The 16,284-nt window shown below is 35.4% G+C and overlaps 1 protein-coding gene across 1 annotated transcript in view; it reads right to left on the bottom strand.

Annotated features, from left to right (window-relative positions):
- Positions 1 to 16,284, bottom strand: part of LOC143242300 (uncharacterized) — a 115,384-nt gene that overhangs the window by 43,525 nt on the left and 55,575 nt on the right. Inside the window, exons 9-12 of the mRNA XM_076485661.1 lie at positions 15,408 to 15,487; positions 13,452 to 13,558; positions 9,807 to 10,075; positions 6,740 to 6,894 (exon numbers count right to left, since the gene is read on the bottom strand). Of these exons, the coding sequence (XP_076341776.1) occupies positions 6,740 to 6,894; positions 9,807 to 10,075; positions 13,452 to 13,558; positions 15,408 to 15,487 (611 nt within the window). The remainder of the gene's footprint in view (positions 1 to 6,739; positions 6,895 to 9,806; positions 10,076 to 13,451; positions 13,559 to 15,407; positions 15,488 to 16,284) is intronic.

Raw genomic sequence — 16,284 nt, 5'->3', positions numbered from 1 at the left:
ACTTTCTCTGTATGAACTGATAGGTAGTACTTTCACTGTATGAACCGATAGGTAGTACTTTCACTGTATGAACCGATAGGTAATACTTTCACTGTATGAACCGATAGGTAATACTTTCACTGTATGAACCGATCGGTAGTACTTTCACTGTACGAACCGATAAGTAATACTTTCACTGTATGAACCGAAAGTAATACTTTCACTGTATGAACCGAAAGTAATACTTACATTCGATGGTTTATTTTTATTTTATCACATTTGTTGATACCACTTTTGCTAACAAATTATTAATCAAAAACACCACAAACTTTGTTCACCTAAGTTTGCCGAGCATGTTGGATTCCTCCAAAGATCGGATATAACGAAAGAAAAATGAACATCCTGAACTGATGGATTCTGGTTAAAGAACATTCTTGTGTCAAAATCAGGGGTCACCAAACTTTTTTCACAGGGGGCAGATTACTTGGGGAATGAGAAGTGCAGGCCACATGATCATTATGTTCAATACTCATAAGTTAGAACGAAAGCTCTCTGTAAAAGACTTAACACTAAGTTTAGGATGCCACATTAGCCATGTGGGAGTAGCATGCAATACACACATATAATAAAAAACAAACAGAAATACAACCAACATTTTTATTTACCAAAAGGTTATCAAAGAAGGTGACATTAGCAAAAACAATTGTTACATCACACATAGTGAGTACATATCTGAATTTCACTAAGCCACAAAAATGTTAGTGAGATTTATGAAATTGGCGTTTGGCTTTCAAAATATCTTCAATGTTTGGTTTTGAATTGCTGCATCCAATCATCAAAATTGTTTTCAAATGTTCATCAGTCAACCTTGATCGATGTACTGACTTCACATACTTCATTTTTGAAAATTCTTGTTCGCAGACATAAGTTATTCCGAACACTGATGCCATACCAGATGTGAACTGCTTCAGCTTTGGAAAATCATCTTCAGGTATGCAGCTGTAAAATTCAATAAGTTGCCCCTCTCTGTGTTTTGCTTTCAACAAGTCATTTCCTTGCAAATCGATGACCTCCAGCTGAAGTTCCACTGGTACGTCATCAATGACACAATCAAAAGGATTCTGAAAAAGGAGAATGTCACTTTCGATTCTGTCGAGTCCGAAAATCTCTCTAAAAATGTTTATTTAAATCACTAATAATCTTTTTCTGAAACTCCAGGTTGATATCTTCTGTGATTCCAGCATGAAACTCATTGAAACACTGAAAATGAGAGAGGTTTCCTCCTTCCAAATGTGCTTCAAACAATGACAGCTTTCTCCGAAATCCTTTAACGATTCTATAGAGATCACAGACAAGGTTATTCGTCCCCTGAAGTTTCAAGTTCAATTCATTCATGTGGGATGTGATGTCAACCAAAATTGACAACTTCGACAACCAGGATGGATCCGACAGAAGTGGATCGGCTCTATATTTCTCGATAAGAACTATATGTATTTCTCTTCTCAGCTTATAAAAACGAGACAAGACTTTACCGCAGCTGAGCCACCTCACCGCCGTGTGATAAGGCAAGTCACAGAAATCCGAATCAATTTCTTCAAGAAACGCCTTGAACTGGCGATGATTAAGTTCGGGGGTCATCCCCGAATGAAGTTCGCTGTAGAAATGACTGGTTTCAATACACAAGAAATATCTAAGTCTTTTCCACTGAGTGCTTGCTGATGTATGATACAGTGTATGAACAGAGCGCTTGGGAGTTGAAGATCTTCCAACTGTTTCCTGATCAGCCCCACCAGACCCTTCTTTACTCCAGCCATGTTTTTTTCCTCTATCAACTGTTACACCTCTAAGCTGATTCCACTGAAGGTTATAGTCTTGCAACGTTTTATGCTCTTCCATGAAAATGCCTTCTCCAGTTGTTTTTCCGTGCATGCTGCAAACTGATGCCAACTCTTCCGTGATCTGAAAGTCCAAATTAACTCCACAAATGAACACGAGAAGTTGTGACGTACTCGAGAAATCAGTAGACTCATCCAGTGCCAGAGAATACCATTGGAAGTTTCTAGCTTTTTGGTGTATCTGTAATGCGATGTTCTCTCCAAGTTCTGTTCTCCGTCCAATGAAGTTGCTGAAAGGCTGATACTTTCAAAGAAATTGGTTTTTTCAGGACACAGTTCATTTGCTGCTTCCGTCATACGCTCTTTGATGAAGTTGTCGTCAATAAAAGGTTTTCCTCGCTCTGCCATCCTATGCACTATTTTGTAACTTGTACGAGTGACAGATTTATTTTCAGCAAACTTTCTCGTGAAGAGATTCTTTTGAAATTCAAAAACATGTTTCATGAATTCAAGTTTCTCAGAACGGAATTCCTGAAACTTTCAAACATGTTGATAGATGTTTTGTTTCATAAGATTGTACTCTTTCAAAACGGCAACACTTTCATATCACACAAGTAGCTTTCTGGTTTCCACAAAGAAGTACTTTTCTCCCCATTCTTCACGACACTCAGAGTCCACTTTTCCTCTTTTAAAAGCAGCCTTAACAATGGGTGAAAAAAAAAGATCTGAAGATGAAAAACACAGAGCGCTGTGAGAAAAGTATTGTACTGGTCTAAGAACGCACAAACAAAATATATTGAAATGTACGTTTGCCACGACACTTACCTAAGAACAAGTTATGAAAAGCGCATAACCCGACTACTGAGAGAAATGAGCTTGCTGAAGAGGTAACCCTAGGCCGTTGAATTTACAAGACATGCCAATAGGACGAGAGTTAAGTCTGTACTTGTTTTTGAAATCCTAATGCTTTCATAGATACGTGCCTCGATATGAATAAACGGGCAGCTAGGACGAAAGAAGAATTTTCCTATTGGTTAAAAATGCACGTGATAGCCTTGTTTCTTTTTACCATAACGTCTTGTGTTTGCCAGCTTAAAGCGACCATCGGTGTGATTTATTTTGTTATGACAGTCGGACATTTGATGAAATGTCACTTTTTATTTCCAAGCGGCTAGCTGCTGGCAGGCCGGACAAAATGACCTCGAGGGTCGTAGTTTGGTGACCCCTGGTCTAAATCATTGATATTACTTGGTGCCGGGAAAGATGACCAGAACAACTCCCCTCGATACTTACGCAATTGTTTGGGAATGTATTGTTTGGGAATGTATTGTTTGGGAATGTATTGTTTGGGAATGTATTGTTTGGGAACGTATTGTTTGGGAATGTATTGTTTGGGAATGTATTGTTTGGGAATGTATTGTTTGGGAACGTATTGTTTGGGAACGTATTGTTTGGGAACGTATTGTTTGGGAATGTATTGTTTGGGAACGTATTGTTTGGGAATGTATTGTTTGGGAACGTATTGTTTGGGAACGTATTGTTTGGGAATGTATTGTTTGGGAATGTATTGTTTGGGAATGTATTGTTTGGGAATGTATTGTTTGGGAACGTATTGTTTGGGAATGTATTGTTTGGGAACGTATTGTTTGGGAACGTATTGTTTGGGAATGTATTGTTTGGGAACGTATTGTTTGGGAATGTATTCCCCACATTGAATATCGAAATTCAAGGCATTTTCCGTGAAACATCATAATCAATGTGGAGTAACAATTTGTTTGTCTTCTTTACGGAGTAATAATTTGTTTGTCTTCTTTACGGAGTAACAATTTGTTTGTCTTCTTTACGGAGTAATAATTTGTTTGTCTTCTTTACGGAGTAACAATTTGTTTGTCTTCTTTACGGAGTAACAATTGGTTTGTCTTCTTTACGGAGTAGCAATTTGTTTGTCTTCTTTACGGAGTAACAATTTGTTTGTCTTCTTTACGGAGTAACAATTTGTTTGTCTTCTTTACACCTTCTGTGAGTTCCTTCCATTGGCAGAGGATTCCAAGTTTATAAAACATTGTTAATATGTCACTGTCTGTCTTGTCACAGTTAAAGTCGTCTATTCTCACTTTCTTTTCAAAGTCAACATACTTTAACACACATTTTGCCTCCTGATTTCTCAGACAACTGTTGCCATATTGAATTTTTTCTTTTGACACTATTACAGTATCGACCTGTATTAGTGAGTCAGTGACAAGATGGCGTTGTATATCTTTAAGTCCAATTCTTCCACTTCTTTTTTTCACACCTGTTGACATGTTTTAGTTTGAAGTTCATTTACCTATAGAGGAAAATAAATTCGTAAATATTATTTTACCACTAGAAAAAACATTCTATATTTTTATTTATTTCTATCCAATATTTATTTTAGTTCGCTACGTTACATATAAGGATAGGTGCAAACACTGGGAAGAGTCATTGTTGGATTAAAAAAGATTTGTATCTCACGATAAAACTGACGCCTGTTGGCGCTGCAGTCGCATATAAAGTTTTTGTTTGTTGTCAGGCATAAAGCTACAAAATGGGCTACCTGTACTGCGGGTATTGAAACCAGATATCCCATTGTGTCGCTTTGTTCTTAATTTTAACATATCAAACTTTTTTGAGTGATTATCAGAATTTCATAATATATATAACTTACCCACTGATCACGTGGTGAAGAGACAATGGGCTCTTTATATCTTCCACCACACGTGCACGTGTAGTTTAGAAACGGTGTGGTATGGATCGGTGAAAGTAAAACAACATACAATAAATTTACGGAAAATAAAGCTTGCATATACAACAAGTAGACTTATTTTACTCAATTATTCTGCTTGTGATTTGTATAGAAAATTATAATGTCAGATTTCAGATATAGATTGAAATATAGGAAGAAATAACTCCAGTTCTTACCTGCTCGCTGTTTAGGCTGTTCTAGACGAAATAATCACTCCCTTCTATGAACTCGTCTGTAAGTCACAGCACAGACAACAAACCACCTTCAACAGTAGTTAGTTAAAATATTTAAGTGAACAATGTAGTTCTCTATATGATGATTACCACTGCTTCGTTATCTACAATATAAAATCATTCTTATTATTACCAGAAAAGGTTTGGTTTGTTTTGAATTTCGCGCAAAGCTACTCGAGGGCTATCTGCGTCCCTAATTTAGCAGTGTAAGACTAGAGGGAAGGCAGCTAGTCATCACCACCCACCGCCGACTCTTGGGCTACTCTTTTACCAATGAATAGTGGGATTGAACGTCACATTATAATGCTCCACGGCTGAAAGGGCGAATATGTTTGGTGCAACGGGGATTCGAATCTGCCACCCTCAGATTAAGAGTCGAACGCCTTAACCCACTTGGCCATTGCAGGGCCTACCAGAAAAAGTGATTCGTTTTTGCAGGTCGTAGCAAACTATTTTGAAATGACTATATTTTCTACAAATTACTGTACTCATGCGCTTACGAAATATGAAACTATAATGAAAACAAGAAACTGACGATTAATTAACGTTAATAACGCCCCGTAAATATTAACAATATGACCCTTTGTGTTTAAGGTGCTCAGACACGAAAACATTTGATGTGGAGTGTGTCGACTTAGAGATAGTCCTCCCGATTGGTCAGTTTGGATGACGTAATGAGGTGAAGTAGGACTGTTTTATGAACTTAAGATTTATTACACATAGTGACTATCTTCACAGTAGCATGTTTATACAAAAGGAAATCAATTTTATAAAGGTGTAATCTGGGGTGTAACGATTGTATGTTGTATATGATTTACAATCAATTTACAATTCACAACCTATGTTACTGTTGACAGCCAATTTAAATATAAAACACTACAGGCGTCACTTTAACAGGAAAATATTGTAGCTATGAACTTTATGTTAACAGATTACTCGTATGTGTAACGAAGTGAGATTTTAAAGTTTCCTGGGTGTGCGTTTTTACACAAACTGTATGTATGTTGATGCTCAGTGTGTTAATTAAAGTATAATATTGTAAGTAATTACAGGTCGGACCGACTGGTTACTGGCTTTTGAAACACCGTCCCATTCGTGGTCATTTCTTTAGAGGATCAGTGTCTGAAAACGTAATTCAACTAATAAGGTGGCATGACGTTATGTAGTCATTGTTGTAAATCTATACAACCTGGCGTGCGAGATTTTTAACAACTTAACAATTACACGTCCAGCCCAAGTTAGTGTACGTGTGTGAGGGCGGCTGTTATGAAATTATGTGCAGTAAGAAGTTTTATTTGCAGCACAAACGCAGCACCAAACGTGTGCCAAGTTTCACATGGATCATAGTTAGTGGGTGGGGGAAAATTGTAAAGGTAGCCATTCCACAACAGTTGTTCCACCAGGTTAGTTAAAGTGTAATACAAATTCTTTGAGTTGTGGAACAAAACACCATAAATTCAGTACTAAATACATTAGAAGTTTGGTCAACATTGGAGTTGGTGAGGTATAAGGACGAGTTCATGGACTTTCTTCATGATTATGGTATGGACTGTTGTGTAGGTCATGTAGACGGCTTTTGCCACTGACCTTTGAGTTCATGGATTCTTATCTGTTATAAAACGTCACATTTTGCTTACCATGTAGGGCTCGACTTGTTCCAAATAATTTTCTGAATGGTCCTGATGTCCCAAGATGATCCATATTTCTTTAATTTTCAAGGTTAGTTAGTAGAAGAAATATTCCTGTCATGTGAATTATAAATTCCCGATATAAACAGATTCTTTGATCTGAGTGTAAGAATAATTTGCCTCGCACTACCTTAAACTGCAAAACAATGTTCGTGACTTCACATCAGATATGTATATCACATGACTTGCCGATTGGCATATTTAAAATAGTTTTAATCTAATGTTGTCAAAAAGCCTTACTTGACATGAATCTCTTCCGCCATCTTCAAAGCCTGCACACATGAAAATATTAGGGAGGTATTCGTTTCTTCCAGCAGCCAAGAACATGTTCTTGCATTTTTTGTTACTGACGATGGGAATTTGCACTTCTTGTAGCATAGAGGGCAAAACGCCACCTGTGTACAATAATCGAAGTCACTAATTAATTATTGTATTTTGCAACTGAGACACTGGGACTATAAATATAAAAAATAAAACAAAAGTTATGAAACAAAATGCGATTTACAGGTAAATGTTTTTATTTTATTGAAAACCAAAGCTTACATTTAACTACGCTGTTTTAGTTTTGAAATAAGGATTATCCAATAACAAAACTCGAAACAAACTGGCCCTAGACTACGTTAACAGTGACTTTCTTCAATTATGATTTGTATTGCATACTGTGATTGATTCCGAGCAGCCTAAGGTTTCACCGACAGCCAATAGAGTCCTTTCTCATCCAATCATAAATTGAACCTATATAATTTGTTCACATACAAATGAACCCCTGAAGAAGTGTACGTTAATACAAACCCTTGTTTGACATGTCTTAATGAAAAAGGTCTTGCACGCCTGTATTTCAAATAGCGATATACACAAGTATTTTATTTTGTAAACCCAGACGTCATTAAAACATTAAATATCTAATGGATAAACATATCTGGATTGTTTGTTTCTAATTTCTTGCCAAGCTTCAAACGGGCTAGCCGTCCCTAATTTAGCAGTGTAAGAATAGAGGGAAGGCAGCTAGTTATCATCACCCACCGCCAACTCTTGGGCTACTCCTTTACCAACGAATAGTGGGTTGACCGTCACTTTATAACGTCCCCACAGCTGAAAGGGCGAGCTGGTTACGAGTCGACCGCCATAACCGCCTGGCCATGCCGTGCACTTTTTAAATTAAACTTAACCCCAGGACATATGTGTATGACTGCATCTGTACAAACTAATAAACTGTGCAAACAGACAGCTAATTAACTCATAAAATCTAATCTTCGAGAGTGGTTCCTAAACATGACAACTACAGTTTATTTGTTTGTACACATGAGTATGACTGCATCTGTACAAACTAATAAACTGTACAAACAGACAGCTAATTAACTCATAAAATCTAATCTTCGAGAGTGGTTCCTAAACATGACAACTACAGTTTATTTGTTTGTACACATGAGTATGACTGCATCTGTACAAACTAATAAACTGTACAAACAGACAGCTAATTAACTCATAAAATCTAATCTTCGAGAGTGGTTCCTAAACATGACAACTACAGTTTATTTGTTTGTACACATGAGTATGACTGCATCTGTACAAACTAATAAACTGTACAAACAGACAGCTAATTAACTCATAAAATCTAATCTTCGAGAGTGGTTCCTAAACATGACAACTACAGTTTATTTGTTTGTACACATGAGTATGACTGCATCTGTACAAACTAATAAACTGTACAAACAGACAGCTAATTAACTCATAAAATCTAATCTTCGAGAGTGGTTCCTAAACATGACAACTACAGTTTATTTGTTTGTACACATGAGTATGACTGCATCTGTACAAACTAATAAACTGTACAAACAGACAGCTAATTAACTCATAAAATCTAATCTTCGAGAGTGGTTCCTAAACATGACAACTACAGTTTATTTGTTTGTACACATGAGTATGGCTGTATCTGTACAAACTAATAAACTATACAAACAGACAGCTAATTAACTCATAAAATCTAATCTTCGAGAGTGGTTCCTGAACATGACAACTACAGTTTATTTGTTTGTACACATGAGTATGACTACATCTGTACAAACTAATAAACTGTACAAACAGACAGCTACAGTTTGTTAGTTTGTACACATGAGTATGGCTGTATCTGTACAAACTAATAAACTGTAGTTGCCATGGTCACGAATCACTCTCAAAGATTATATTTTATGAGATTAGTTGCCTGGTTGTCTTGTTTTTTTTTTAATTTGCTGTGAAGCTACACGAGGGCTACTTGGACGAGTTATAATGTTTAAAATGTTTTAAGATAAAACTGTTTTTGTGCGTACGTAAGTTGTCAGTATTCGTCGAGCATTTCGCATTAACGATAAGTTTTTCATCAGAAATCCTCTTTATGCTTGTTGTACGTAAGTTGTGATCGTACAGCAAACAGTATTTATTAATAATGTAAAACCACTAGGAAAAAAAAATTTCCTATAAAGCTGGCAACGCACATAATAATTGCACAGTTTCTCTTCCCAGGAACATGCCACAGGGTGGGGTCTTTGAATGAAAGAATAAAAAATACGATGATCACACCAGTTCTTCTGATGGAAAACCTTCCTGTTATAACAAACCCTTCTTCATAATAATTCTCAAACATAATTTGTACTACATTTTACTTATTTTGCATACGGGTCTTCTCGGCTTTCCTTTTTAGATCCTATCTAACATGACATCATAATCACGTGGTGTCACACACATAGTGCGTTCATGATCTCGTCCTAGGAGCTCCATTCTTAATAAGATATTATACAGCAGAAAGGCTCGGCATAGCGTTCGACTCATGATCTGAGGATCGCGGGTTCGAATCCCCGTAACACGAAACATGCTCGCCCTTTCAGCCGTGGAGCGTTATAATGTTACGGTCAATCCCACTATTCGTTAGTAAAAGAGTAGCTCAAGAGTTGGTGATGGATGGTGATGACTAGTTGCCTTTTCTCGAGTCTTAAACTGCTAAGTTAGGGACGGCTAGCGCAGATAGCTCTTGTGTAGCTTTGAGCGAAATTTAAAAACCAAATCAATGTTGCAGAAAGATGCCAAAGTTTAGGAGTTATTTATGACTCTGTCAGCGATTAATTAAATTCAATTAGAAGGGGAACATGCAATCAAAAGAGGAAGTGTTATAGGAGTAAAAGTGAAAATGATCTCGTGTAACTGACTGGCCGACCAACACTTGGCTTTTACGTATACTGATTAACAGGTTAGATTAAATGTTATACTATATTAGAGGTAAAGGAAACAAAAAGCTAGAAGTATTTAAAGTAACACTAAAACATCTATCTACCTTCACTAAGACGCCCCCACCCGGTAATAGTGGCGTTACGGCCTATCAAGTTATTGTCGTCGGGTGGCAGACATATTGGAGCTATGTGAGGCCTAAATTCCACCGGTTCCTCTAGTTTCACCAAGGCCAGGTCATTCTCATAAGTGAAAAAATTGTAGCTGGGATGTACTACTTTCTTCTTGACGCCACGTTCTATGTAAGGATAAGGTTCCAGAACACTCGAGAAGTCGTACTCGCCTACTCTAATGCGAATCTGTGACAGGAGTAAGCTGTGGATAGAAGGTATTATGAAGTTCGAGATTATTTTTACTTTGTTTTAATATTTTAAACATATAGTTGATATAATCGTCCATAACATACTGGTGTAAGTCGAACCAACCAATAAGAAAACTAATCTGTGTGAATGGAAAAGAGGTACTGAGTGGGAGATTAAGTCGAACCAACCAATAAGAAGTTTCAAGTGCTTTAAGTGATAGAATAGATTACTAAGTACAAGTAAGTTCAGTCAACCAATAAGAAGTTTCAAGTGCTTTAAGTGATAGAATAGCTTACTAAGTACAAGTAAGTTCAGTCAACCAATAAGAAGTTTCAAGTGCTTTATATGATAAAATAGAGTACTGAGTACAAGTAAGTTCAGTCAAACAATAAGAAGTTTCAAGTGCTATGTATGATAAAATAGAGTACTGAGTACAAGTAAGTTCAGTCAACCAATAAGAAGTTTCAAGTGCTTTATATGATAAAATAGAGTACTGAGTACAAGTAAGTTCAGTCAACCAATAAGAAGTTTCAAGTGCTTTGTATGATAAAATAGAATACTGAGTGCAAGTTAGTTCAGTCAACCAATAATAAGTTTCAAGTGCTTTGTATGATAAAATAGAATACTGAGTACAAGTAAGTTCAGTCAACCAATAAGAAGTTTCAAGTGCTTTATATGATAAAATAGAGTACTGAGTACAAGTAAGTTCAGTCAACCAATAAGAAGTTTCAAGTGCTTTGTATGATAAAATAGAATACTGAGTGCAAGTTAGTTCAGTCAACCAATAATAAGTTTCAAGTGCTTTGTATGATAAAATAGAATACTGAGTACAAGTAAGTTCAGTCAACCAATAAGAAGTTTCAAGTGCTTTGTATGATAAATTAGAGTACTGAGTGCAAGTTAGTTCAGTCAACCGATAAGAAGTTTCAAGTGCTTTATATGATAAAAAATAGAGTACTGAGTACAAGTAAGTTCAGTCAACAAATAAGAAGTTTCAAGTGCTTTGTATGATAAAATAGAGTACTGAGTGCAAGTAAGTTCAGTCAAACAATAAGAAGTTTGAAGTGCTTTATATGATAAAATAGAGTACTGAGTACAAGTTAGTTCAGTCAACCAATAAGAAGTTTGAAGTGCTTTATATGATAAAATAGAGTACTGAGTTCAGTCAACCAATAAGAAGTTTCAAGTGCTTTGTATGATAAATTAGAGTACTGAGTACAAGTTAGTTCAGTCAACCAATAAGAAGTTTCAAGTGCTTTGTATGATAAAATAGAGTACTGAGTACAAGTAAGTTCAGTCAACCAATAAGAAGTTTCAAGTGCTTTGTATGATAAAATAGAGTACTGAGTACAAGTAAGTTCAGTCAACCAATAAGAAGTTTCAAGTGCTTTGTATGATAAAATAGAGTACTGAGTACAAGTAAGTTCAGTCAACCAATAAGAAGTTTCAAGTGCTTTGTATGATAAAATAGAGTACTGAGTGCAAGTTAGTTCAGTCAACCAATAAGAAGTTTCAAGTGCTTTATATGATAAAAAATAGAGTACTGAGTACAAGTAAGTTCAGTCAACAAATAAGAAGTTTCAAGTGCTTTGTATGATAAAATAGAGTACTGAGTGCAAGTAAGTTCAGTCAAACAATAAGAAGTTTGAAGTGCTTTATATGATAAAATAGAGTACTGAGTACAAGTTAGTTCAGTCAACCAATAAGAAGTTTGAAGTGCTTTATATGATAAAATAGAGTACTGAGTTCAGTCAACCAATAAGAAGTTTCAAGTGCTTTGTATGATAAATTAGAGTACTGAGTACAAGTTAGTTCAGTCAACCAATAAGAAGTTTCAAGTGCTTTATATGATAAAATAGAGTACTGAGTACAAGTAAGTTCAGTCAAACAATAAGTTTCAAGTGCTTTGTATGATAAAATAGAGTACTGAGTACAAGTAAGTTCTCAGTTCTTGTTAATATTGATGATGGATGCTACGTTTGTTTGAAGGGTAATTATGAGATTATAACTATTCCTATGTTTGTAGAACGAGATAACAATGAAACTGTACTATCCCTTTATCTGAAGGACAAGATAAATATGAAACTAGTCCACCACTTTTTCATGAGAAGTTTAGTAACAAATTCATAATACCCCTTTAGTTAAATACCCATTAAGTAACACATTTGCTAATAAAAAAAAGGCTAAATATTTGTTTGTATGGTTATAAAATTTACTTTAATAAACGCTTTAAACCACATAAACATTTAATTTAAACTGTGATGAATGTTGAAAAGTAGGATTCAAATTTTAAAATGAATGACTTTGGATAAGCGGGTAAATTTATAGTAACATGAAATCACCTGAAAACGTATACGTTATGTTACAAAACATAGTTAACCGTTAACTACAAAAAGAAACGTGGGTTTAAACGTATCACACACGGAGCTGCAAGGCCATAATGTGTTAATCGTGTTTTTGAGGCGAGACACAAACCATGAATCAAAATAAACAACAAAACTTTTAAAATTGAGATTTAAAATATTATGCAAAATGTTACGAAATTTATTGCTATATTACGACTTGACATGTATACGAAAAACTGACGTACTGTTCGGGGTACGAGAGTATTTATCTGGTACCCGGATGTTACATATCCACAAGGCTTAATAGAAGAGAGGGTACTTGACTCCATATAACCTCAATGTTGGGAGCAACGTTCGAAAACTAAGTTCCTACATTTGTTGACCTGACCCACAGTGGTAGGTAAACAGTGATGATAGATTGCATGTGCACATTTTACTCTGTTTTAAGAAGTTCTGAGACATTTTTTAAAGGTTGGAAAAACTACCTAGAGAAGACAACTCGAAGCGTTAAGATTCCTTATATGGTAAACGAACAGAACAACTTCTAAAGTATCTCAATTATTTGTTCTGGATTTTTTCTTAGTGGACAATTTTCACTTACTTTTTCATAGTTTCCTTTGAAAAAAATAATTTTTTTAAATATACTTCATTGATTGTAAAATATATTCCGGGTCTTAACTGCAGGCTTAAATCGTATACTCAGTCAATGGAAGAGTAGAGTCGACCAACAGCAATGTACTCTCAAACAATGGAAGCGGATTCTCAACCAATTGACGCATGAAGTCTACTGGCTGAAGTGTAGTTTTAACGAATCGAAGCTCGCACTCAACCAAATAAACGTATTTTTAACCAATGAAGTCGCGTGTAGTTCAGGCAACCAAGGGACTAATGCACTAAAAACAAATGAAACGAACGCACAACCAAAAACCATTTTGATGTTCTTATTTCTAACTGGCCAAATTGATACAACAATCCAAAGTAAAGCACGTCTTAGAACTTGAGGAAGGTTTGATGTTTACTATAGCCCTAAATGACTGTACTCACTCATCAACACAATGTCCTGCTGTAGCAATCCACTTGCTATTCAAGATGGCGCCGCCACATCGGTGCGTGCTAGAAAAACCAAAGAACGACGTTCTCCGAACCGAAACCTGTTTGAAACATGCCAAATATAAATATTTTTTCCATAATAATTTGGGACTTAACTTACAAAATAAGACTTAATCGTCCAACCTGATTTATACTGGTTAAAAAAAAAAAAAAAGTCATATTCTTCTGAACAACCGCCATCTTGTAAATTTTACGATTTATGTCATAAAACAAAATAACAGTAACAAGAATTGTTTGTGAGAGTTTGTTTAACACTTTCTCACTTTAACAAGAATTATAATCTAAACTAATTACTTATACTACAACGTTTAAAAATTATTTAGAAAGAAATTTTGTAGGTGGCGCAACAGTAAATAACGGTGTTTAAGGTGTTCCGTAGTATTAGAAGATTAATTAATTAGTCATCAACAAACAATATGTGATGAAAACAATTAAATACCGGATGAAAATCTTGTTTCTTTTGGAAACATAGACATATATCGAACGGTAAAGGACCTCTCACTAAGTATTTATTTACAGTGAAATTACTTGAAAAGTAGTCCTCTCACTAGGTATTTATTAACGGTAAAATTACTTGAACATTTGTTTGTTTTAAATTTCGCGCAAAAATGTATGATGGATGTCTACGCTAGCCATACCTGACGTTTGTTTGTTTGAATTTCGCGCAAAGCTACTCAAGGGCTACCTGCGCTAGCCGTCCCTAATTTCGCAGTGTAAGACTAGAGGGAAGGCAGCTAGTTATCAACACCCACCGCCAACTCTTGGGCTACTCTTACTAACGAATAGTGGGATTGCCCGTCACATTGTAACGCCCCCACGGCTGAAAAATTGAGTATGTTTGGTGCGACGGGGATTCGAACCCGCGACCCTCAGATTACGAGTCGAACGTCACATACCTAATACACCACCCATTGCCAGCTCTTTTACCAACGAATCCTCACTTCTAACACCCCAAAGATGAAAGAACGAGTATGTTTGGTGCGACGGGGATTCGAACCCGCGTCTTTCAGGTTACGAGTCAAGCATTCTAATTATCTGGCCATCTCGGATCGTATTTAAAAAGTAGACGTCTCACTACGAATTTATTAACAGTGAAACTATTTGAGCTGTCTTTGTTTTAACCCTTGTAACCACCATTTTCAGTTTAATATGTACTGTAGCTGCATTTAATATTTTTGGTCTTGTCAAAATGGCCGCTAATTACAATAATGAATCGATATAAACTGTATCAAAATATTTAAAGTCTCAATTAAATATATTTTTACTACCCGTGTTTGATCATTTTTATCGCTCAAAAACAATAAACCAATTACAGTTAATCCTTTTAGGGTACGCTATGATGTTATCCAATCACACGCGATATGGACTTAGCCCTAATTTATATATACATCACAAGCCTTGTGAGTCCATGTTCTGTTGTTTACAGGACATCTGGTGTTGTGTATTAGTCACATACCTTTCTCAATTAATATTGCTATTGGGTAAAAAAATGACTGAGTGGTGTAGCCAATACGATCATCAAATAGTATGATGCAATAGGTATTGAAACGTATAAAAATAAGGCTTAACGCGTCACGGTTGAAAATAAGTTTTTTACGATAATTCATGCAAGAAAGCCTCGTGCATCGAATTATTCAAGTGAATCTAAGTTAAATCTTTGTTATTTATGCTGTGGCTCGTCTCGGGGATCGAACAACACATTTAAACGTTATAAGCCCTCAAGATAACATACCGAGAAAGGCGGGTTGGCTGGGTGCGTGTGCAAAGTTCACCAATAAAATAATATTCAACTTATTTTACTATATTCTCCAAACTATTTGTTGTTTTGCTAGAAATAGAAAGAGACATTTTTTTATATATATTATAAAAAATAAATGAAATGCTCGTTACCTGCCAGGGCCACGCCCCAAAAGCTGCATTCTTACCACCTACAATTTTCTGTTTCGGAAACAGTGGAGGAAGGCCACATTCTAGAAGGATGAATTACAATAATATTGCGACAGGTTAAAACACTTCATTACTTAGTAGGATGAATTACAATAATATTGTGACAGGTTAAAACACTTCATTACTTAGTAGGATGAATTACAATAATATTGTGACAGGTTAAAACACTTCATTACTTAGTAGGATGAATTACAATAATATTGTGACAGGTTAAAACACTTCATTACTTAGTAGGATGAATTACAATAATATTGTGACAGGTTAAAACACTTCATTACTTAGTAGGATGAATTACAATAATATTGTGACAGGTCAAATCACTTCATTACTTAGTAGGATGAATTACAATAATATTGTGACAGGTTAAAACACTTTATTACTTAGTAGGATGAATTACAATAATATTGTGACAGGTTAAAACACTTCATTACTTAGTAGGATGAATTACAATAATATTGTGACAGGTTAAAACACTTTATTACTTAGTAGGATGAATTACAATAATATTGTGACAAGTTAAAACACTTCATTACTTAGTAGGATGAATTACAATAATATTGTGACAGGTTAAAACACTTTATTACTTAGGATGAATTACAATAATATTGTGACAGGTTAAAACACTTCATTACTTAGGATGAATTACAATAATATTGTGACAGGTTAAATCACTTCATTACTTAGTAGGATGAATTAAAATAATATTGTGACAGGTTAAATCACTTCATTACTTGGTAGGATGAATTAAAATAATATTGTGACAGGTTAAAAAATAAACGTGTTCGTTTAGTCGTGATTAAACATTTTATTACTTAGTAGA

The sequence above is a fragment of the Tachypleus tridentatus genome, unplaced genomic scaffold (genome assembly GCF_004210375.1).
Source record: "Tachypleus tridentatus isolate NWPU-2018 unplaced genomic scaffold, ASM421037v1 Hic_cluster_2, whole genome shotgun sequence".
In the NCBI taxonomy this organism is placed as follows: domain Eukaryota; kingdom Metazoa; phylum Arthropoda; class Merostomata; order Xiphosura; family Limulidae; genus Tachypleus; species Tachypleus tridentatus.
This window is presented reverse-complemented; position numbering and strand designations above follow the sequence as displayed.